Source organism: Neovison vison, chromosome 8 (genome assembly GCF_020171115.1).
Source record: "Neovison vison isolate M4711 chromosome 8, ASM_NN_V1, whole genome shotgun sequence".
NCBI classification, from domain to species: domain Eukaryota; kingdom Metazoa; phylum Chordata; class Mammalia; order Carnivora; family Mustelidae; genus Neogale; species Neogale vison.
Genome location: NC_058098.1, coordinates 105,803,689 through 105,829,262, shown reverse-complemented (window position 1 = coordinate 105,829,262; position 25,574 = coordinate 105,803,689). Strand labels below are relative to the sequence as shown.

At 40.1% G+C, this 25,574-nt stretch overlaps 1 protein-coding gene across 1 annotated transcript in view; it reads left to right on the top strand.

Annotated features, from left to right (window-relative positions):
* The window catches only part of EIF2AK3 (eukaryotic translation initiation factor 2 alpha kinase 3), a 64,495-nt gene extending 42,855 nt beyond the window's left edge, over positions 1-21,640 (top strand). The window contains exons 11-17 of the mRNA XM_044261586.1: positions 2,205-2,327; positions 4,420-4,569; positions 5,688-6,465; positions 10,050-10,217; positions 16,413-16,514; positions 18,857-18,919; positions 20,407-21,640. Of these exons, the coding sequence (XP_044117521.1) occupies positions 2,205-2,327; positions 4,420-4,569; positions 5,688-6,465; positions 10,050-10,217; positions 16,413-16,514; positions 18,857-18,919; positions 20,407-20,586 (1,564 nt within the window). The 3' untranslated portion in view covers positions 20,587-21,640. The remainder of the gene's footprint in view (positions 1-2,204; positions 2,328-4,419; positions 4,570-5,687; positions 6,466-10,049; positions 10,218-16,412; positions 16,515-18,856; positions 18,920-20,406) is intronic.
* Positions 21,641-25,574: the final 3,934 nt, after the last annotated feature.

Genomic DNA, 25,574 nt, shown 5'->3' with positions numbered 1-25,574 from the left:
ATTCAGCATTTACTCTGAACATCCGAGCGCAGGACTTGTATTTCTGACTTTAGGAGAAATAAAAAGACTGGGCCTGTGCCAGACGGGCTTAAAGTCTATGAGGGGAGATAATACTGGACTAAACAAACAGCTAAGAAAAAGCGGCAAACTAAGTGACTTAGTCACTGGTTGTAATGATTCAAGAGGGCATCATACGTGAGGTCACATTTTCATTGAACCTTAAATTGTGAGTTAAGGAAGAGTTAGGGAAAGACAGCGAACAGTAGGTGGAGTGAATAAACTTACATCTATAAGGCTCTTGTGAGGAGAACTGGAATAATGTACTCTGCAATTGAATTCAATTTAGTTTTCCTTTCACTTTATTCAATGTGGTGAGTACAGCTGATTGTTTTTTAAATCCAGGTGGCTCTATGCTAATGCCTAATGTTTATTGAATGCCTGCTATATGGTGGGCATCATGAAGAACCAGAGCTCTGGGTTCAGTCATGAATTCAAGTCTGAACTTGGTCATTGTGAGTTGGGACCTTCGGCAAGATGATACTTTCATTTTATATGAATCATATAAAATGAAATCATATATTCATTTATAATATATAAGATGTCTCTCTTTTTAGAAGACGTATTCATTTTCTTTAATATAGGACAATAATGCAATTGGCCCTGCAGGAGTAGGATGTGAATTTCATGAGCTTTGTAGTTGGGGAGATGGATCTGTACCGAAGTGCCTTGACTAGCTATTTTTAGGGACGCAGATTATCATTCTTCATTCTCTATGAAGGTAATTGGCCCACAGAGGATTGGGATCGATTGCCTCTCCTCAGCTCTGTGCTGTAACCAGCTGAGCCAACTATTAAATGAATGAGTGTGCAAATCCTAAAGTAATAAACTTAGCCTTTTGAGAGTAAAGATAATCGAATTCAACTCTCCCCCATATGGCTGGAAGAACAACTTCTAGAGCGTGCATGCGTTCATTTATTTTTTCATATATTATCTGGCTGAGATTTGTTAGACCTTCCACTTGACAGGTAAGGCCAAGCTCTGGAAATACAAAAAGAAGTATGAATGCCTTCCTGCACTCAAGGCCCCCACAATACAGAGGAAGCAGGGAGAGCGAGCTTTCTACAAATAGCTGCAAGCTATTGAGATTATGTTTAAATAGTTCAAAAAACTATGTGCAAAGTGCTATGAGAACATTGAGACAGGTCTAGGAAGGTTCCAGAATAAAGGGAAAACAGAGGTTCATTAAGTACAAAGAAATAGGCCATCTCAGTAGAGCATCTCAGAAGCAAAAGCCCCAAAGCTGGGAGAGAGCCTGGTACAATCGGCTGGAATCTGGAGCGCCGAGTGAAGAAGTCAGGTGCGGAAGGGAGATGAGGCTACAATGTGTGTGTCAGCCTGTAAGTCACAGATGCGGAGTTAGTTTCTGTCTGAATTCCTCTGGTGGTGAGCACACTGACTCATGAAGCCACCCAGCTGATTCCACACAGCTTTGGTTCCTAGAAAGATTTCTGGCTAAAAGAAAAAAACAATGCTTAATAGGATTGATTACATTTTTTAAATAAAATTTATAGAGACTGACATAAAATTAAACTGCTTTTTCTTTTTTCTTTTTTTAAGATTTATTTATTTATTTATTTGAGAAAGAGTGTGCACACAACAGACGGCATTGAGGAGTCGGGGGACAGACAGAGGGAGAGAAAGAGAGAGAGAGAGTCCTCAAGCAGATTCCCCACTGAATGCAAAGCCTGACATGAGCTTGATCCCAGGACCCTGAGATCAGCACCTGAGCCAAAGCCAGGAGCAGGATGCTTAATCCAGATGCCCCTAAGCTGTGTTTTTCTAATTGAGTGCAGAATGCGACAGAAGGCAGAATTTTAGAGAAGGAAGGGTAGAATATTTTGGTAGGTGATGGAAAGTGCTGGACAGGTTAGAACAGTAGTACAGTTGCTGTAAAAACAAGTGATTAATAAGCAATTCCCAATAAACAGTAGCTTTTTTATAAATTTCCAAGAAAGAAGTTAGAATAGGTTTGCTTCATTTATTTAAACAGAAGAACAAAGAATGCTAGTAGTCGAATTTGAACTACAATCTATTAAAATAAGCTTTATGAGACTTACTGAGTCTATGTACTCTTTATATATCTATCATAAAGTAAGATTGAACTATTACCTTATGAAATTTCCTTTTTTTTTTTTCTTTTTAAGCTATCTAACAGATTTTGAACCAGTTCAGTGCTTGGGTCGTGGTGGATTTGGAGTCGTCTTTGAAGCCAGAAACAAAGTAGATGACTGCAATTATGCTATCAAGAGAATCCGCCTCCCCAACAGGTAAGGGAGGGTGTTGTTAGTGGGCTTGCAACTTGCGCCATATTGCTCATCTCATAGGCAATATGTCCTTCTTGCTATAGTCTGTACATATAGAAAACATTGTTTCTGACCTTCTGAACCTTAGCTTCTAAGCGCCACCAGGTAACCAGCCGTCGAAAAGGGCTGATGTATTTAGATTGCTTTGCCTTGACTTAAAAAAATGTGCCCTTGTTTTTGATTCTTAAACACTCAAGACTTTTCCAAAGTGGATTATGATGACTCTCATATTTACTATGTAGCACCATTTAAAAATAACTCATGTATTGTGGAAAATAGGGAAAAATATTAAAAATCTTCCTTGTCTTCTCTTCCTAGTAATGCTCACTATTACCATTTTTGGGTATTTCCTTTTATTTTTTTCTGATCATAAATTTCCCTAGTTAGTAGCATAGTTAACAATACAGTACAGCTTAACCTGTTGCTTCCTTTATTGTATCCTTGGCAATTTCTACGCCAACGATAGGCTAAGAGTATACATGCTGAAATAAACTGAAAGTATTTTATGGCTGCATAATAGTCCAGTTGATATATGGGAAATATTTTGTTTAACTGTTTCTTATTGTTAAATATTTGTGTTTCAAATTTGTTGCAGTTAAAAACAACTTTGTAGTGTCCATCTTTTATATAAATTTTTGACCACATCTGTTTTCATAGGATAGATTCCTAGAAGTAGCATTTCTAACTCAGAATAGTTTCATGCTTAAGATGATGGGCTTTGAGTAATGCATTCTCCATCGATTTTAGAAAGCTCCTATTGATTTTTTAAAAGATTTTTTATTTATTCATTTGAGAGAGAGGGAGGAAGAGAGAGCAAGAGCAGGGAGAAGGGGCAGAGGGAGAGGTAGAAGCATACTCCCCACTAAGCAGGGAACCTGATATGGGGCTCAGTCTCAGGACCCTGATCATGACCTGAGCCGAAGGCAAACGCTTAACTGACTGAGCTACCCAGGCGCCCGTAAGTTCCTATTGATTCTTGATTAAATGTTCACTGATTGCTTTGTTGTCTTTGTAACTGGTAGTTAATCAGTCTGTCCAACAGGGACACAAGCCTGGGAGGATTTTATGTACTAATTCTCCTTGGGACTAATTCTTTTCCTTGGTATATAATTTTTGAGTACTTTAAGTATCCATATATGCAGGCACCACGTAGGATATGAAATTAAGCAAAGTTTTTGCCTCCAAGAACAAATGACTCTTTGAGGCTTTTGAATATATGCAGACAACTGCAGTGCAACAATGGTTGTGACCTGGGGGCTTAGGATAGTAAATAGCTTCTCTTGAAAAAGTGCAGATGTAACTGAAATTGAAGAAGGCACGCTTTTTGGAGGTAATGACATTTATGCTGGGTATTGAAGAGTAGGCTGTCACTCACGCGACAGAGTGTAGCAGAGGGATGGCACTACACAAAATGACCTAACAAAGGCTCAAGGAAAAGCACTTGAAGGTGATACAGAGAAGAGTTAGTGGGATCCCTAGAAATGTGAGATTAGATCTACCAGAAAAATTATCAAAGCAGAAAATCAAATCTGGGTGCTTTTCTAACTAGACTTCATTGCCTGTGATATTCAGTATTTGAGGCTTGCTTTGAACAAATAAACATGCTAATACAGGTTTTTTGGATGGCAATATGCACCAGTTACATATGTACCAAGTAGGGTTATTCTCCATCCTCCTGAGCTGTCCTCCTGAGCTCTCTTTTCTGAATAGTTCACTTATACCTATTCATCCCCCTATTGAATTGACAAACATTAAGAAGTGGTCTTTATATCTTTAATGGTCTGTAGTCGTTCATTTTTAGTCATCCAGGAAAGTTTTTTTGAATGAAGCAATGTGTTCATAGCACTTACATCTATAAAAAGAAAAAAAAAATCCTAAAATACATGTTTTTAAAACTTAACTGTATGGCTTTTTAGAATTGTGCCTCTAGGGCTAAGTCATCTGTTTCTAGTTTTAGATTCAAGAGAGAATTTTATTTTCTTATCTCTCACCAAAAATATGATTACTTTTTCCAGTAAGAGTGATCTTCGGTGTTGTCTTTTTCTCTGTATTTCAGGGAGTTGGCTCGGGAAAAGGTAATGCGGGAAGTTAAAGCCTTAGCCAAACTTGACCATCCAGGGATTGTTAGGTATTTCAATGCTTGGTTGGAAGCCCCACCAGAAAAGTGGCAAGAAAAAATGGATGAAATTTGGCTGAAAGATGAAAGGTAACTTGGTTAGACATAGACTTAAAATCTAGTACTTTTTTTTAAGCTAGTTTTTTTGCTTATGTGAACAAATTTCATCTCTATAACTAGAGAAGAGTTTTGCTTATTTGTTTTAAGAAAAAAATGCTGTTCTCTGTCATGTTTTGGAACATTCTAGAACCACTTGTTAATTGAAAAGTTTACTTAAAATAAAGAAAAGTTTATATTTTAGACTATGAATTTTAAAAATTATTTGTAGATAGGGTTGTATGAATTGTAAATTGCTAAGGGATTTACAGTGGCTTTTCTCTTTAAGAGGTTCTGTCTGCTTTTGTCACCATTTTTTTATTTTCGATTTTCAGTTTCTCAGTAGTTAACAGTTTACAACTCCTTTAAAACTATTAAACTAATTTAAAGCAAACAGTCTTGAAACACTGCATCAAAAACTAATGATATACTTTATAGTGACTACCTTGACACAATTAAAAAAAAACACTAGTTTAAAGCTATTTGCACTTAAAAATACTTAAAGATAATGCCCATATTAAGTATGCTCTGCTATAGGAAGGAAGGCTCTTTTAAAAATGAGTAAATGAGAACAGAGAGGAAGCAGGCTGCATATAGGCTGTTTACCAAATAATTGGCAGTAAAATTCCTGCCTAAAATACCGAACACAGCCCTAGACCCACATGTAGTAACTTGTCCAGATGACATTTACAGATACAGTCAGTAACCAAACCACGGAAGATCCAAGTGAGGTGGCCCCATGGCTGAGGGCCCTGGTCACTACTGCCCTAATTCAGACAAGGGCTTCGGAACTGTGGCCCCTGAGGAGTCCTTTCCTTGGCTGTCTCTCAAGGCTTTGTGTTTTGCATAAATGCTCTGGCTGCTCTGGCGTGACAGTCCCACGTAACTGTTTCAAGTCTAAAATTAAGCTTTCCAGTTGAAATTTTTTAGAAGCAATGAAAGGCATATAATGTTCTTTGTCTCCCATAGTATGTTTTTTATTTCTTCTGTGTGTTGTATGTCATTTGATACTGGCTTTCTTATAGATAAAGCTTTTGGAATAAAGATTGTGGTTCAGATCATTTAATCAGCACATATGCCCTCTCTTCCTTTTGTGTCTGTCCCCCCTTCAGCACAGACTGGCCACTCAGCTCTCCTAGTCCAATGGATGCCCCATCAGTTAAGATACGCCGAATGGATCCTTTCTCTACAAAGGAACATATTGAAATCATAGCTCCTTCTTCACAAAGGAGGTCTTTTTCAGTAGGGATTTCCTGTGGCCAGACGAGTTCTTCCGAGAGCCAGTTCTCTCCACTGGAATTTTTAGGAACGGACCACGGGGACAGCAGTGAGTCCGCGGATGCCGCGTGCAACCTCCGGGACAGCTGTCTTACGGACTGCGACGCGGGAGATGGTACTCTGGACGGCCATGACGAGGGTCACTCCTTCGAACTGTGTCCTTCTGGAACTTCTCCTTATGAAAGGTCAAGGGAGAGAACATCCTCTTCTATAGTATTTGAAGATTCTGGCTGTGATAATGCGTCCAGTAAAGAAGAACTCAGAACGAAGCGACTGCATCTGGGCAACCACTGCACTAATAAACTAACTGCCCTCCAGCCTTCCAGTAGCCAGTCTACTTCTGAACCTACGTTCTCTGTTTCTCCTCCCAGACCTACCACTTTAAGTTTAGATCTCACTAAAAACACCGCAGAAAAGCTCCAGCCCAGTTCTCCGAAGGTGTATCTTTACATTCAGATGCAGCTCTGCAGAAAGGAAAACCTCAAAGACTGGCTGAACAGCCGGTGCACCCTAGAGGAGAGGGAAAGAAGCGTGTGTCTGCTCATCTTCCTGCAGATCGCGGAGGCGGTGGAGTTTCTGCACAGTAAAGGGCTCATGCACAGGGACCTCAAGGTCTGTACTCGTGGAACATCACCCAGGGGGTTCGGTCTGACCCTCTGTGATTGAGAGCAGTACTTTCGGTAGTTGTCAGATTTTAACCGAAGGGCCCTGAAGAGCAAAGGAGAGGAAGGGTATCAGAGAGGGGAGCAGAGGCCCGGGGAACCTGCTGCAGAAGGAAGTCTTGTGGTTTGAAAACTTGAGGCAGAGGATGTCTTCTCTCCTATGATGGGTTCATGTTCATTTTTATCATAAGTATTCCCCGTCCTCCAGCTAAAAAAGATAAAGCCACCATGAACAGCAGATAGACTGTTTTTCCTAGGACTTTGGGTAACCCTTACTTAAGTTCCCGAGGGTGCCAAGGTAGCGTGGTGAAGGGGACCCAAGTGGAAGGAGACACATAGTTTCCTTCAATAGCCAGCTCTGAACTGGAGCAAATCGCCAGGCTTTTTGCCCCTATTCTTGAACTATTTAGGCCCTGGGGAAGGGCATGTGAAGCTGGATGGAGAAAGAAAGCAAATAGCCAGGTTACTGTTTGCAGCTCTAAAGCCTTTTATTCTGTTTTCAGTATATACAATATTGAATATTTTGGCTATGTGATATGCTAAATTATATAAAATTCTTACTAAAATACTCAGTATTTCCTGGGTATGTGTTTCTGAAACAATTATATGGAACTCTGACTTGACTAATTTCTGCCATATTTCATATGCTCATAGTGATCATCAGTAAATGTACAGTGAATATATAAGTACTTTTCTGATGGAAGTAGCTTAAATTATTGAAGTATTTTCAGTTTTGTTTCATGTAACCAAAAACTTTGTTTCAGGCACCAAAGTAGCTACTTGGACATTGATTTCTCGTATCAGCTGTACATCTTCTAATCCTTGAGTTTGGAATAAGGGGGACAAGAATTAGAATTAGTTCCTATTTTCCAGAGTAACTGTTACTGAATTATTATATAATTACTGTGCTTCCATGATTTTGATGTGGGCCTAAACTGACTGACAGGTATTATTCTGCACTGAAGGAAAGGTTCAGAGATGATTTCTTTTGGTTGGAAAAGAGAACACAACTGACTTCCAGAAAGCCAGATACTAAATGAGAGGGTGCTAGCTATATGACTATAGTAAACACTTATCATCTGGTGAGAAACTATTAACTGCTTTACACATTCATTTTGCACGTAGCCCTTACTATACATACAAAATGCCAAGTTGAAAGACAATGTAATTATGTTTTCACTGATAATGATTATCCTTTGGCTGATTTTATAATGTTAATGAGCTATTAGTGAATATTTGTCAAATGCAGCAACATTGTCTATACAGATTTTTTTCTGTGTTTGTCTCTGCACCAAAAAAATTCTAGGAAGAAAATTAATTTTCCCCTAGTTTTTCTAGAAACCAAAAAGTTTGATTCCTTTTTAAAGATACATTATTTTTAACAATTTCTAGGGTACCAGAAAAATTACCTCCAAGATTTCTGTTCCCAGTTTGAATATCTCTGCATTCTGTTCACTCTGACCCAAGTCTCTGAGCTCCATGTTAACCCTTCTGGCCCTCCCCGCTTTTGTACCTTGTTCAATCATTGTCATTGGCACTTTCCCTCCTCTGATTCTCCAGACTTCCTTCCAGTCTCTTCCCTTCACTCTAGCTGGGCTTCACGCTGGGCTTCACACTGGGCTTTTCACAGTTCCTTAAGTACGTTGAGTCCTCATAGAGCCTGGTATTTCTTACTTAAATTCTCATCACACTTGTATTATTTATCCTTAAGTTCTGTGTTTATTTTGTGCCCTGTTACATTCTTGTCAAAATGCCTGACATAGTCTATATACTCATATCATTTTATTTGAATAATCTTTTGCTTGCAGCCCAAAGGAAATTTATTGGTCCATATAACTCAGCTGTCCAGGATCTTTTATCTAGGATCAAGTGATGAAGCCGGAAGCTGTCCCCTGTCCCATCACTGTCTCTTGTTTCCATTTTCAGCCATGCTCTCCCTTCACTGGCCTAGGATAGCTGCCAGCAATTCTCAGGACTACACATTATAAGTTTCTAGAGGTGGTTGGGTAGATAGGTATGGAGAGAAAAGGGAATGGGAAAAAAGTATCTCTCTCCCCCAGTATCAATCAGAAGTCCTGGGTTTCCTTCTAATTGCTAAGCCAAGGATACACACCCACCTCTAAATCCGTCTCCTGGCCAGGGGATGGAATCGTGCTGATTGACTTCTCTAACCTCTGGATGTAACCTCGGGATAACGTCCAGCTGAAGCATGAGGTTGCTGCACAGTTGGGGAAAAGGGGGTTCTCAAAGTCAAGTCAGGGTATTTCTGGTGGAAGCACGGGGGTAGATGCTGGAGAACCCCCCCCACACCCAAAAATATCCATTACGGTGTTTAGTAACTAACAACTGACACCAGAAGGTAGGGGAGAGGAGGGAATGTGAAATTTAAGGCATCACAGTCTGTGTTTTCTCTCACATAAGATCATCTATGGGAGAGCAGGAGGTTATTACTATAGATTTTGGTTATATGCAATAACTTAATTGCTTCAAAGCCAGCACTATAGAGTTGTATTTTGGAGTTCGGGAATAAAATGGTTTTTGTCTGGCAGTATTTGAAGCCAGATGAAATTCAGTTTCATGAGCTGAATGGCTCTCTTTTTCTTTATTTTAAGAGCTCTGAATGGTGGTTATGTTAGCCACAGTTAGAGTAGGTGCTGAAGGAAAGATGATCTATTTCACGCAGGGAGGTTTGAGGGCCCATGAGAAATCTGGCTGGATATGTCATACAAACAGTTACATATGAGAGTGTAGAACTCAGGACAGGTCTGGGAGTGTAGGTAAGCATACGGGTATAAAAGAGGCAGCACAAGGTTGTAGTGAGGAGCTCTTATTCCCCTTGGTAGCCTACTTCCCACCCTCAGACACAAACAAAAGGCCAGTTTGTTTCATTCATTCATCACATAGAAGTGATGAGCTCCCGTAGGGCAAGGACTTCACTGAATGCTGGTTCTGTGGCAGTGAACCAGATGTCTTTTTCTTCTGGAGCCAGACCACTTGGGTTTGAATCCTGCTTTACCACTTGCTAGGTGGATACCCTTGGGCACTTAACTTCTCTGGGCCTCAGTTTTCACAGCTGTAAAATGAGGGTCTAAGAGACTAATAGGGTTGTAAGTATTACATGAATTAAACTAGTAAACTGCTTAAAACAGCTCATGGCACATTACAAGTGCTCTGTATGCATTTACTATTATTACTACTATTATATCATGGCTTCGGTTATAAACATAAAGAGCTTGCCAAAGGAGAGTGTAAAGAATACTGAGGTTGATGACTGGGCCCTAGAGAACGTGAATCTGTAAGAGTTTAAATAGATGTTCAATAAATGTGCATTTCCTCTGCTACCCTTCCCTTTTCCTTACTCTAACAATACTTACTCAGCATTGAAGGATTGCTTTTATTTTCTAATTAGTCTGTTTAATGCTTGAGAACATCTGGTTTCTTGTATTTCTCTTCTGTAGTTATTTCAGTTCTCTTCACTTTCTCTGCTTCTCCATGCACACCTATCATGCTTTCGTCTGTCTTGTTTTTTTCCAGCCTTCCAATATATTCTTTACAGTGGACAATGTGGTCAAGGTTGGAGACTTTGGATTAGTGACCGAAATGGACCAGGACGAGGAAGAGCAGATGGTTCTGACCCCGATGCCAGCATATGCCAGACACACAGGACAAGTGGGGACCAAGCTGTATATGAGCCCAGAGCAGGCAAGTTTTTTCTTTTCCTTCTGAATTAACAATGGCTCTTTGGTTAGCATGGCTCCAAGCTAGATGTGCCCCATAAATCTCCATCCACATTCTTCTTAAAATACCCAGTAAGATCAAATCTGAAAATTATGAAAATTGGTAGTAGGGTTCATAGGTAGCACAGCTAGGGTGCAATTTCTAGAGCCTGAACTGGGGATGGATTAAGAAAAACACAGTGCATGAAACATGCACTCACCCCTGAACCAGAACCTGACAGCAACCCGAGTTCAGAAAAAGACTTTGAATGCCTCTCTCCCAAATTTAACACCAATTCTTCTTGTAAACTATGTAGAAAAGAGCCAGCTAGAGCCAGAGGTCCTGTACTGAGCTGCTCATTCCAATAATCACAAGCAACTTCTAGAATGTACCGTGGCAGGAAACAGAGGTAGATGAGTTGGGATGTGTTGCCTTGTGGGGATGCTTAGTCTCCAAAGGAAAAGTGCTGTGAACAGGACAGAGCCTGGAAGAGTGGTGGGAGCAGGGCATCCTGGGAGCATCAGAGAAGCATGCCCAGCCCAGCTAATGATGTTCACAAGCTTATATATGTTTCTGTATTAGCGGTTCTCAAAACTTTTTGGTCTCCATACATGTTTATACTTGTAAACATGATTGGGAACCCAAGAGTTTTTCATATGGGATTTCATCTATTGATATTTGCTTTAGGGGCACCTGGGTGACTCTGTGGGTTAAAGCCTCTGCCTTCAGCTCAGGTCATTATCCCAGGGTCCTGGGATCGAACCCTACATTGGGCTCTCTGCTCAATGGGGAGCCTGCTTCCTCCTCTCTCTCTGCCTGCCTCTCCACCTACTTATGATCTCTGTCAAATAAATAAATAAAATCTTTTTTTTAAAAAAATTTGCTGTATTAGAGGATAAAATTGAGAATTTCATTAAAATTTTATTTATTAAAAATAATATTAAACCTATCACATCTTAAAGGTATTTTTATGAAAAATATTCTGCAATATAAAAACAAATTAGCAAGAAGAGTGACATTTGTTTACATTTTATTTTAAAGATTTTATTTATTTATTTGACAGAGAGAAAGATCACAAGCAGGCAGAGAGACAGGCAGAGAGAGAGAAGGGGAAGCAGGCTCCCTGCCAAGCAGAGAGCCTGATGCGGGACTTGATCTCAGGACCCTGAGATCATGACCTGAGCTGAAGGCAGTGGCTTAACCCACTGAGCCACACAGGCGCCCACATTTGTTTACATTTTTATAAATCTCTTTAATCTCTCACTTAAAAGAGCTAGATTCTCTGGGAGCCTAGGTGGTTCAGTCGGTTAAGCATCTACCTCTGATCTCAGCTCTGGTGTTGATGTCAGGGTCGAGTTCAGACGCCTCATTGGACTCCACACTGGGCATGGACCCTACTTAAAACAAGAACAGCAAAAAGAGCTAGATTCTCATATCAGCTTTTACATTTAATCTGTTGGTGTGTTATATTGGCTAAAGTAAATAAAGAAAAGCTGACCTCACAGATAGATAGTTGGAAAGGGAGGAATATTTAATAGCATGTTCAGGTAATTTGGGTTGTCTTTGATAGTGCATCAAGACTCAGTAAGTGATAGTTTCTTAAAAGTTATTTGCCCAGGGAGCCTTGGTCGCTCAGTCAGTTAAGCATCTGCCTGCCTTCAGCTCAGGTCACGATCCCAGGGTCTTGGGATCAAGCCCCACATCTGGCTCCCTGGTTAGCAAGGAGCCTTCTTTTCCCTCTGCCTGCCACCGCCCCTCACTTCTGCTCTCTTTCTCCATCAAATAAATAAATAAATAAAAGCTTCAAAAAAAAAAGTTATTTGCCCTGTGGAATCCAAAACACTATCACTGTATTCTGTTACTTTAACATCCTTTGGTCTTTTTTGCATTGTGAATGGATCTCTCACCCTTGCACAATTTTGTAACATCGTGCATTGGTAACTTGAGAACTCTTGGTTCCCTAAGTTACGCAACTTTTCCAAAAGTTGTCACAATTCATTATACAGTGTTTAAAAAAAAAAAAAAAAAGTCACTTTGATTAATATCACCACCAATCTCACCAGAAAGGCTTTAGGTATTAAGAAGTGGTCAGGTTCCCCATGACTTTTCCAAAATTCTGATTTCATGTCAAAGCTCAATTTTTATCATTGGCTACAAATAGCGTTCAGTTTTCCTTGAAATGCCATTCTCACTTTGTTCATCTTTAAGAAAATGTCTGCAGAGTATCCAAGTCAGAATAACCATAGTTCATCACCAGTTGTTGCTTCAAGTCAAAATGGTGAACGAATGAGAAAAGTGACTGATTTAAATTGTAATTCCAACAATTGCACAGTTGCTTTGTTTTGAGACAAGCACTGTGCTTGGATATGGAGCAGAAGAAATGCTTTATGAACACCTGCCATTTTGTCATGCAGAATATTATAAAGATGTATATCTAAGGGTCGAGGTGTAATCAGATTAAGGATTTTTACTGCTTCAGCAAAGACATTTTGATTGAAACTGTCTTTTTTGTTGTTAACTGTGAGTATATAGCATTGAAGCACCCTTACTAGTACTACAGTTTGGTGTTGCTGCCTTGCTTCCCGCTAAGGTTCCAGCAGCGCCCATGTTAGCACACAGAAAGGATAAATCCTGCCTTGTATTATTATGAAATAGCCTTGACCCTGCAGACCTCCCGAAAAGATGTTAGGATTTTCAGGAATCTGTAGACCAAACTTTGAGAATCTATGGGTTAGATTATCTTTGGAAGGTTCTATCACAGACCAGTCATAGGAATTGCCTTTGAAAAAGAAGGATTTTATTTTACTGTTATACAATATCCTTTTTTACTCTTTGAGTTTTTACATTATCCAAGTGTTTATTCTTTCTGTTTAAATTTTTTTAATTAAAAAAATTTTAGATGCCCTTACCAGATTTGTGAGACTCAAAACATGATGTTTATGGGAGCACATTTTCAAAATGGAAAGTTCTGTTTACAAATGTGTTCTTTGAGAAATAGGGTTTGTAGTGGAAATTTCAAAATTAATAATAAATGGATATTGTTCATATATCAAGAGTCTTTACATGCAAAATGAGGTTCTTTTGTGATAGATTTACTATTAAAATACAAAAACAAAAAGAATATAAAGAGCCCCATAGTTAGACATCTTGAATTGCAAAGCTAAAAGACAAATGATGTAAGTATTGAGGTAGGAAAAGAAGGTTTTTTTAGCTTTTTCCTATAGCACTCAGCGCTAGAAGACAATAAAGCAACATGTGTAATTTTGAAGAAAAAATTCCTGCATGAATCTTGTATCTGGCCACAAAGCTACTCATGTCTGAAGAAATCAAGCATTATTAAATAGATAAGAGTTAAAAAGAATCTTTTAAGTAAAAAAAGCAGGTTCAGGAATAATGTGCATAGTATGCAACCTTTTGTGTAAAAGAGCAAAAGATAAATGTGTATTTTGCTTATGTTTATATAAAGGAACTCTGGGAGGATGTGCAAGTAACATGGTTTTGTGCAGAGGGGAAGTAGCTGGTGGGGGTGGGACCTGGGCATTTGAGGCACAGGTGGGAGGGAAAAATACATGCTGCTTTGTGAACCAGGTGAATGTGTTACCTATTGAAAGTGAGTATAAGGGGCAGTTGGGTGGCTCAGTCAGTCGGGCATCTGCCTTCGGCTCAGGTCATGATCCCAGGGTCCTGGGATTGAGCCCCTCATTGGGCTCCCTGCTCAATGGAGAGCCTGGTTCTCCCTCTCCCTCTGCCTGCTTCTCTGCCTACCTGTGCTCTCTCTGTCTGTCTCTCTGTCAAATAAATAAAATATTTTTAAAAAGAAAGAACTGATACCAGTGGAATAATAAAGTCACATGATGGTAGATTTTAAGTGTCCTAAGTCAAAAAAGATACCCTCTGTAGCAAATCTACTTAAAGGGAAAAACACAAGTAAATTTAGAAGTTAGCAAGGATACATGTAGCAGAGATTTCAATTTATGAGACTGTTATTAAACATAATTGATCATTCACAACCAAAGGTATCCAGACTGGCTTAAAGGAGGCAAAGAAAGCTGTTGGCCCCGTAACTGAATCATCCTGGTCAAATGGTGTGACCAGGACTTGGTGAAAGGAGAAATTAAAATTGTATGAAATGTGAAAATACTATAAATACATGTTTCTGTGCATAGGAAGAAAAGATCAGAAGGAAGAGCCAGAAAATGTCAGCAGCCACTGCTTCTGTGTAGGAAGCTTTGAAAGATATTTTGGACTTGTCTGTATTTTCCAATTTTTCTACATAGGCACAGATCAGAATTAACACTAATATGCTTTTAATAGTATGATTTTATTTTTTACTAATTATTCAAGAAGCTGGAAGTACACCTTCACACTTTTAAGTATTATGAAAATGGGAATGACTAAATAAAAGGCCTCTTGAGTGCCTGGGTGGCTCAGTGGGTTAGGCCGCTGCCTTCTGCTCTGGTCATGATCTGAGGGTCCTGGGAAGGAGTCCGCATTGCATCATCTGGCTCTCTGCTCAGCAGGAAGCCTGCTTCCCCCCATCTCCTCTCTGCCTCCTTCTCTGCCTACTTGTGATCTCTCTCTGTCAAATAAATAAATAAAATCTTATAAAATAAAATACTTCTCATTATATATAATCTATTCTCTATGTAAGGAGTATAAAATTGTGTAAGGAAAAAAATAAAAATCCCTTACTTAAAAACATCTCTAAAACATTACCAGTCATCATTAGTTCTTTCTATTATACGTATACACATCTTACAACATGTGTTTACACATACCTTATTTTGGAAAACAAAATTGGGATTCTAGTCCAGAAAACTTTGGATAAAATATTAAAATCAAGCCTTTCCTACATTATATCATGTTTTTAGAGAATAGTTTTTGGTGTGCAGTATTCTCTCTTTTGAGGAATGTTTTCAACATTTGATTTGGACATTTTTAGTTACTTACAAACTTTGCCCTTAAGTGTGTCACCTAAATAACTCTCCCTATGTAGTAATCTCTATCCACTTTTCCACTACCTTTGGGCAGACAAGATTAAATAGGACTATTAAATGGAAGTCAGCGTTTATTGCCAAGTTGCTTTTCAGGAAGGTGTGTTAGTTTAGATTTTCCAAATACTGTATGAGGGTGTGCTTTTCACCATACCTCTGTAAGCTCTGTCTTTGAGCATACTTTTTAGAGGGGAAGGTCATGCCGTTGATGTGCTCATTGAAACTTTGGATCTGATATTCTGTGCACACAGAGGTGGGCTGGCCGGCAGAAGGAGCCAGGGAGACGGGTGTCAACTACCCTTTAGACAGGAGGTGGCGGAGGTAGGAGATGGAGGAGGGCTTGGAGTCCCCCCATTAAGAAATGCCTCTTTGGAGTGGTTTCAAAGTGATGCCCTTCTCTAACGTTTGCCAAATATGAAGTTCTGTGCCTAGGGTAATTTTCACAAATAAAAGAGTTCTTCTAAGTCCCAGGAGGTCACTTTTAATTTGAATGAGGCTTTGTTTAATAGAGTAGTTGGGCTGTAATTCTTCTGTTCATTTTAACAAGTAAGTTTTTATTGAGGGCTTTCTCTGTACTTAGCCCAGTGCAGGATGATGGGAACACAAAAGAGGCAGTTCCTTCCCTCTAGGACCTTATAATCTGGTTGTGAACAATAAGAAATAGACACATGTAAAATACAACTAAGAATGCAAAGTAGTCCATAATTAAGTGCGTTAATGAGGGCTAACCGCAGTTGATGAGTGGTTTGGAGTAATGAAGATTTTCTCATAAAAATGGGTGAGGTCTAAGATGATTAGAAATGAGAGATCTGCTTTAGATAGTGTTGGCTTTGAAAATCTTCACCTCGGGGGCAGTGGAGCAGCTTTTACTGGCTCCCACAAACTTTTTTTAGCATTGCAAGGCTCCAGGTTTCTGCGGGGCCTATTTTACTGATGCATATCTCTGAGCAGTACCTGGGCTTTCCTTCTGTAATGCTGAGTAGTTTAATTACTCTTGCTGTAGTGAGTTAAAGAAAAGAGGCTGCAGAGATCATTAACTCTTTGCTAACGTTTTTTTACCTGAACAGTTACATCTAAACCCCGGAAATAACTAGGTCAAACTTTGGGTTTCACTAATGCAGTGTTACCAATTTGTATGATCTGTCTTAATTTTTTTCTAATATTTCTTCTTTATGTGGTATTTCAGATTCATGGAAACAACTACTCTCATAAAGTGGACATCTTTTCTTTAGGCCTCATTCTGTTTGAATTGCTGTACCCATTCGGCACTCAGATGGAGAGAGTCAGGGTAAGTTCCGTCCCCCCATTCAAAACAGGTAGAAAAAGAAAATATTCTTAAATTTACAGAAGAAAGCATTTTAAAAGAAGTGTTAGTCATTCTTAATACCAGCAGAGTAGTTCACTGCAAGTGGAAGAGTTCATGTGAGCATTATAGGGAGGGTTTGTAGACTGTTTGCTTCCATTTCAAGCTCAGTCTTCAAAAATTACTTGTTTGTTCCTTTTTGTCACTTCATACAAAATCCTGCACTCAGTAAATTTGTAATAAGTGCAAAGTGGGGGGAACCTCAAGGTAATGGAGCTGGAGAGGAAGTGACATGGTAGTCATTGGTCAGAAAAGAATTTTCTAGAAGGCAAGTGACCATACACTCTTACACTTAAAAACTGACAAAATAAACATAATTAGTTGGGGGTTTTTTTCCTCTCAAAATAAACCATGACCGTGGCTTTTGAGGAAGACTCCTGAAAGTCTTTTAAAAGGAGGCCAGTCACATTTACCCCATTGTTCATAGGTGGTCACTCTGAACAGTTCTAACCTTTGTCCCAGGTATATACCTCCAATATTTTCAAAGTTTATGCCCTTATCACCCTTTCTGTATCAATTTTACTTCTTATTTGACTCCTGTCCATAGCAGAAGAGGATGTAGTTTTCATATAGAACTGAAGGGCTCATATGTTCTAACCAAAGGGATCTACCAGGTGCTCCATCCAATAAATGGGAAAAAAAAGAAGAAAATTTAAAAACCAGAATGACTAAATATCAAAACATTCTAAAAGCTTCTAGAAGGATATGAAATGGGTCCAATATATGTAAAGAATCAGAATCATACAGCATCAAAATTTATGTAGTTATAAGTGCATCAAAGAACCCTATCAAGAAAATAAAAATACAACATACAGAATGGGAAAAAGCATTCATGAACCACATATCTGATAAAGCCTTGTAATCCAGAACATAAAAAGAACTATTATGACTCAACAAAAAGACAAACAACCCAATTAAAAAATGATCAAAGGACTTAACTAGACATTTCTCCCAAGAAGATACACAAATGGCCAGTAAGCACAACATCATTATTCATTAGGGAAATACAAATCAAAACCACAATGAAATGCTGCTTCACAGCCCTGAGATCATGGCGTGAGTTGAAGGCAGACACTTAACTGACTGAGCCACCCAGGGGCCCTCCATGTTTGATTTTCTAAGTAACAGTCGAACTGCTTCCATAGCAGCTGTACCATTTTACATTCGTACCGGCAATATATGGGGCTTCCAATTTTCTACGTCCTTGCCAACACTACTTCTTTTCTGTTTTGTTTCGTTACAGCTGTCCTAAGCGCTGTGAAGCAGCATTTCATTGTGGTTTTGATAAGTTCTTCTCCACTTTTTCTGTTTTATTTTTCTGGAACCCTGACTTAATCCTATAAATGCCTAATCTTTTTTTCTCCTACTTCCATTTGTTTGTCTCTCTGTGTACTATTCTTTGCAAGAGTTCCTTAATTTATTCCAATTTCCTAATTTTGTATTTTAACAATCCAGTTTTAATGTCCAGGATTGTTCCTTTTTATAACATTTCATTCTTTTTACATGGATTCAGTATTTTCTCTGAGACTCTCAGTTATGTGTATTTATATGCTTTAAGTAATGTCTCTTTCTTCTGGAACATAAAGAGAATGATAATATGTATGAAGATTTCCTAATGAAGTTTCAAAAACTTAGTTTTATACTCAGTAATTAGCACAATTGATTTGAGGTGTGTGTGTGTGTGTGTGTTTGTGTCTGTGTCTGTGTCTATGTGTGTGTGTGTTTAACTCAAAAAAGAAGAAGAAGAAAAAGAGGGGTGCCTGGCTGGTTCAGTTAGAAGAACATGTGAGTCTTGATCTTAGGATCATGAGTTTGAGTCCCATGTTGGGCAGAGAGATTATTTTAAAAAGAGAGAGAGAGAAAGAGGAAGAAAGCATATACTCTTTCATATACAATACAAAGAGGCTAGATACTAATAGAAAAAATTACTCACTTAAGGGCACAAATTGTATACTCATGAATAAGTTATTTTTTTACACAAATCAGTCCATTCTCAGTTAAAATCCAGGCATCGGTATAATATGTACAATTCAAGCATAATTATATCTGAATTGTTTTCTGGATTTTGATGATTTGGTGGCATGTAGATCTGTGCTCAGGAAAAACTGTGTAGATTATGAGGTCAGGAAAAGCTGTTGGTAAGTTTTCCATCTGTTTAATATTCAACCTTCCTTCTTCATCATTCCATTAGAGTATCAAAAAATACTTTTAAATAAATGGATCTACATACCAAAACATTTAAAAGTAACACTTTTCTCTCTTTGTAGATCTTAACTGATGTAAGAAATCTCAAATTTCCACCACTGTTTACTCAGAAATATCCTCGTGAGGTTTGTATGATTCTAATCTTTCATTTTCTTGAGAACCAAATTTAGAACTTCAAGGATTCTTAGCAGTTAATTGATCAGTTTCCCATTTTACAAATGAGGAAGCCAGAGGCATAGGGAGGAGAGGGACCTGATCCCAAGAGCACGCAACTTGCTAAAATCACAGATGGGAACCCGGGCCCAGGGTCCTCGGTGGGGTCCTTGTCCTGGTGCTCTGTGGTCCCCGCTGGGTGATGTGTAGATTGTAATATCCTTTTGCTTCAGTAAGGTTGAACTCCTGGCACATTCGGGGGAATCGATCCGCTGCTGTGGCTATGCCACTGATTTCTCTATTTTAGTGAATTTGGGAAGGATCTTAAAAACAGGCTTCTTTCTTCACAAAGGAGGGGTTTTCACTACTGTCCATTGACTAGAGTTAAAGCGCTTGGAATGACGCAGTAAAATGGCTCAGAAGAGTAAATTAAACTGGTCTTGATGGCAAAAATTGTGTATAAAGAGCCTTTGAAGTTTGTTTTTGTTACTTTTGTCATTTTTATTCTATAATATATTTGGTCCACAAACACATCATTTTATAATTTACACATAGATCCATCTTGAATTTTTGTAAATAATTAAACTGAAGTAAGTTAGACTGCCTGTTAATTATCAAGTTGGGAACAGTCTAAATTTATCTTTCAGGATTATAAGTATAATAAAGGATTGCATTAGAAAAGTGAACTTTATAGGGGTTCTCGGTTGGCTCAGTCAGTAGAGTGAGCAACTCTTGATCTCAGGGTTGTGAGTTTAAGTCCTCATTGGGTGTGGAGCCTACTTAAAAGAAAATAAAATATTTTTTAAAGTAGTACTTGATAATACAGAAGTACACTAAGCTAAGATGAAATATATTTTACTAAAAATTACTTTGTTACATATTTTGCAAAACTGATGACTCAGTTTCCAGGGAGGCTTATAAGAATATATGTTACATTAAGAAGGGCTCAAAAAAAAAAAAAATCAAGGAAAGAGGTTAAATACTGATTTCTGGCATGATTATTTTTAATTAAAATTTTTATTGAGATAATTGTACATTCACAGGATTATGGATTTGTTGTAAGTTATATAACACAGTTATAAGATGGAATTATTTTTAAAGTCAGATTATGTCTGTGTTAAAAGGATATGATTTAAAACCGTTATATGTTAGAAAAAACAACCAATTACCACAAAATGGTCTATGTTTATTTGGAGCAGTGGTTGACAAACTATGTCCCACAGGCCAGATGCAGCCTGTTGTCTAATTTTATAAAGTTTCATTGGGACACAGCCGTACCCATGTGTTTACTTATTTTCTATGGCTGCTTTTGTACTTTAATGGCAAAGTTGAGAAGCTGCATCAGAAACTGGCCTGCAACTTAACACATTTAGAGAAAAACTGTTCTGACTCCTAATTTAGCAGACTATTTCATGGTCTAAACCTGGCCCTTCATTTCAAAACGCTTATTATATTTCAGTATGTGATGGTTCAAGACATGCTCTCTCCATCCCCCATGGAACGGCCAGAAGCTACCACCATCATTGAAAATGCTGTATTTGAAGACTTGGAGCTTCCAGGAAAAACAGTACTCAGACAGAGGTCTCGCTCCATGAGTTCATCAGGAACAAAACATTCAAGACAGTCCAGCAGCTCCTAGAGCCCTTTGCTAAGCAATTAGCCTTAACTTTCGCTCACACCCCTAGCAGGTGACACAGAATACTGTCCGGGGAATGTGGCTCTCCAAAATTGTGAACTTGAAAATTTTGTTCTTTGCTCAATTTTATTTTGGACTACTTTTTCTAAGTCATATTTAAATTGGATTTGGGAGCATGACCTAATTTGAGCCAACTCTGAACTGCTGAACTCCAAGGGAGGGCTATCTGTAAATCATACGTGGTCCTTTTTCTTCAACGGTCTCTTGAAACTGGCTGACCAAGCTTGATAGCCCTGACCTTTGCCTGGGGAGATAGAAACAATCCCTGAAACAAAAAAAGAGAATTAAAAGGGAAATATTTTTATAGCACAGAAGAAAGTTCCTACATGTGGTAACTACATTGTTCTAGAAATACGCTTTCTAGAGGCAAGATGATGATTTTGAAATCATCTTTTTGAAATCATGATTTTGAAACTAATTTCCAAAAAAGCTGACTCCATGTTTGTCCTGGTGTGTAAAGGAAGAAAGAATCTGCACTATTTTGGAGGACGAGTAGCACAAATTGATTGTATAATGGTTTATGTCCATAGCTAGTTTTATAGTGATATTTGCAGCATTAAATAACTTTATTCCTTAGATGGTTCTAGGGAGAATTGAAGACCTTTTTTGTACTTTTACCTCCAATAAAGGGAAAATGAAGCTTTTTGTGTAAATTGGCCAAAAGTTCTGGTTTGGGGAAGTAAAAAGCCGTAGTAAGACATGAATCATATATTACAACTAACTTCTTCAATTATGAACTTTTTAAACCTAATGAAATCTTAAATGTTTATGTGTAATCCTGTAGGTAGGTACTTTCCCAAAACTGATCATAGATAACAGTTTCATCCTCTAACTTGCTAACATGTTTTTATTTTTCACTGTAAATATGTTTATTTTTTATTTATAAAAATTCTGAACTCAATCCATTTGGGTTGGTGGTGTACAGAGCACACTTAAGTGCATTAAGTATTGTGACTTCTTTCAAGTCTAAATGATTTAATAAAACTTTAAAAAAATATTTATAGTTGATGCTTATTTTGGGGAATTAGCCCCAAGTGGTAGTTTTTCAAATTTACAAAACGGGATCACGGGTCTCGGAAGGGTCATAACCCTACTTTCAAGAAAACTTTTCCTCACCTATTCCAAGCAGATGTGCCTTCTCTGTTCTTTCCCCAAGACTTAACAAAACCCAGTCTTTTTCAAAAGTCACTGGACTCATAACCAGGAGATGTTTGCTTGGTGCCTACTCTATGCCCCGAACTGGGGACAGAAAGAGGACCCCGCCCCGAAGGGAGACCTTGCAGAGACCAGGGCTGGGACAATGCCAGCTGTGCTGACGTCACAGCATGTCTGGCACATCCCCCGTGGAGGCATGTGGCCTAATGGGCCGGCAAGGCACTCACCAGCCCGACACAACTTTTCGAGACGAAAATGCATGATTACTACCATTTTACACACAAGTCATGCCTGCCCTGCAAAGGTCATGAGCAGTGTATAAGCTGGAAAAATACGTCACAGGTGTCTGTGCCCTCTATGCCCTCTACTCAGACCCTGCTTTGCAGGTACAGATTGGACGTGGTCTTCCTGCCGGGGTTCCACTTGGCTCCCGGCCGGCCCATCTCCCTCTCTCTTCATCTCATGGTCAGCCTCAGGTCCCATTACCCCTTTCCTCTTCACTCTGGGAAGGGATCCAATCACTCTCTTCCCAGCCTGCCCCTCTCGGTCCCAGCTGCAGGCTCTCTCAGTCACAACCCTGAAGCTGGCCATGGCAGGTGTCATTATTACCCTTCTGGTGAAACTCGGGTCCCAGAAAGGATGCTACGATGTGCCCAGGACCACAAAGCCAGAGCGGAACTGGGACCCAAACACAGATATTCCAGTTTCCAGTCAGGGTTTTGCCTACTCTCTTGCCCCAAGCTGTCTAAGGATTTGCAAATTTCTTTTATGACAAAATCTGCCTCCCCCTTTTTTAAGATTTATTTATTTATTTTATTTTCTAGAGAATGTGAGCAGGGGGAGGGGCAGAGGGAGAAGGAGAGGGAGAAGGAGAGGGAGAATCTCAAGCAAACCCCCGCTGAGCCTGGAGCCCAAGGCAGGACGCCATTTCACGACCTGAGCCAAAACCTACTAAAGTCAGGCGCTTTGCCTCAACTTGACAGAGCCACCCAGGCATCCCAGGCCTACTTTCATTTTAATTCTGTGTGCACCTTTGCTGGCTACCAGCAGGAAAGCAGGCATGGGAAATGGAGGGGCTGGGCCAACAGGCCCTACCTAGCAGGTCCTCAGTGTAGCCAGGACAGAGTCCCCTGCATTCTCCCCCAGAACCCTGTCTCCTGACTCCACACCTTTCGGGTTGTTGCTTTTCAGGTACTTTTCCGAGCCCCCTTGCTTCCACATTTGCCTCTCCTTCTAGCACATTGAGCTTAATAACACTTATCATCAGTCGGCTGCAAATGAGCCTGTCCTCTGGTGCAGATCAGCCTTCTTACTAGCAAAGGCCCTGAAGGGTAGGGGCGCACCTTCTGTCACCCGACATGTAGCCTAAAGCTTCGTTGCCTGATGATAAAGCCCAGGGGCTGAATTCAGAGAACATCTAGCCGCAGCCCTCAGGAAAGTGACCAGATGAGGAAGGAAAGAAATGTACCAGTCACTGCAATAAAAATTTGGCAAAAATGGGGGAAAAGAGAGTTGAACAATCCTAATGCTAAAAACAGAAGTCTCACAACCTGGAAGTCTCCTAAAGGAATGAAGCCTTAGGCTTTAATTTAAATGAGAGGAACAATAGCCTGGGACACTTGGCACAATGGGGCTCTGCCTGATAGGGGGCCCCCTTTGGCTCATTCCTCAGCTGTCACTGTGGGGCTTGGCATCCAGCACCTCCAGCCAGGTCCACAGGGGGTGGAATGCGGTGAGAGAGCCCCGCAGGCCTACTGACAGGGTGCCAGGAGAAAGCACCGGCACAGCTTCCAGCTTCCAGGCTCCGCCTTCATGGAAGGAGACAGTACTGAAGAGAGTGCTGGTCCCAAGGTCCGGAGGACCTTGAGAACTTTGAAAGCCAGCTACCCACTCTGCCCTCTGCCTCCCAGAGGTAGGCTGAAAAGCAGACATTTATGATACTGGGGGTGGTTTTCTTTTTCCATATTGTTTCTCACACATAACTTTTCTCTGGATGCGTTTGCACCAAAAGTAATTCTATTTCTATAAGAACGTGGACATGAAACAAGTTTCCAATCTAACCACGAGCCATAGAGGGACTTGGTCCTACTCCTGGAAAAGTCAAGGACTAAGCAGAAAATGCTGGATATTTTCTGGTCCATCTCTGGGGACAGTTTGCTCCTTCCATAGCTAAATTTACGAGGCACTGCTTAAGGACACTTCCTTATCCAGATTCTACTCATGCAACTAAGGTAGCTGCCCCCAGGGGGCTCCTCTTCTCACACACACACACACACACACACACACACACCCCAAATAGGTGAGGTCTGAGATAAAACATTCTTTCACCTGTAAAGGCATTCCCTTCCTCCAAACAGACAACACATTACGAAAACAACACAACGTGTATCCACAGGTGACTGACAAAAACCTACCAAATATGATAAAATTCAACCGCATTATGTCTCATGATGCTTTTCCATAAGCAGGTTTTAAATTCAAGTGGACAAGTGACTTAAAACAATAAACATGGGGCAATATGTGCCCGACTGCTTCCAACAAGTCTTGGCATCCCTAAGCCCTCCCCGAGCACCCCCCCTTTTTGGGAGCAGCAGAGGCTCACTAAGAAAAGATGGAGGAAGGCAGCAGGAACAGCCCAGAGGAAAAGGCTTGTGAGGAAGGGGAGGAAGGAAGAAGAGAGCTCTCCGTAGTGGGAGTGGAGAGAATAGATGATTTTGAGGATCATTTTTGAGACAGAAAAGCCAAGACCCTGGCAGTAACTGAACACAGGTGAAGGAGAAGCTGGCTCCCCGATTTAGGGTGCAAGACCTTGGATAGAATCCAGAAGAACGAGGGTGGGCACAGAGGTGCACTTTGAAATAGGACGAGTTTCCCAGGACTCCGCGGTAAAAACCTGGGGCTTTATTCTGGAGGAAACAGGAAGTCATCGCAAGTTGCTGAGCTGAAAAAGGACATCATGATATTGGAAGATTGCCAATATCACTGTGGCAATGAGGAAGCGGATTGACTGGAGGGAGAATTAGCTGGAGACCGAGAACCAGCGAGATAAGAGGCCCTGGAGCCAGGTCAGTGGGAGCTGAGAGATGTCCTTTGTCCAGCCATACCGGTGGCGCTGGCCCCCAACAGCCCAGAGGAGGATTCTTTGCCACTGCTCTGAAATATTGCATCCTGAAGGATTTCTCCAAAGGGGGTGCTTCAGGGCATGGCTCCCCATCTGCCTCCATCTGAAAGGACATGTGCTTTTAAAGAGCACCCAGAGAACATTGTCAGGACAGCAGCAACTTTGGGATTGGTTCCTGTCCTGCTAAGAACAAGAATGCGGGCAGGAAGAGGAGAAAGAACAGTGTCATTTGCTGGCACAGGGCTCAGGGGCCCCCAGGAGGACTCTAGGAAAATGTTCACTATCCAGAAAGGTCACACATCTGCCCAGAGGTAGGGAGAGAGTTTGATACTGAGAAGGAATGAAGCGGAAAAGATGTTCTCTGTCTCCATTTGAAGAAATAACTCAGGATCATGGCCACATAAGTAAGGATACGATACATTCATACTATGGATATATGCAGACGAGTCAGCAGCGTAAGTGGAATTATGAACAATCTGTTAAGCAGATGAATGACAAATCTGCAGGTGGCAGAGAGGTGGGAGTGGCCGGAGTGCTACCAAATCTAACAGCCTCTGTATCAGAGTAAAGAAAGTATTTCCATAGGCATAAACTTTAGAAGTATCCACACCTTCCGCAATGCCACCCTGGTTAACTTCAGGGGGTGGGGGTTGGA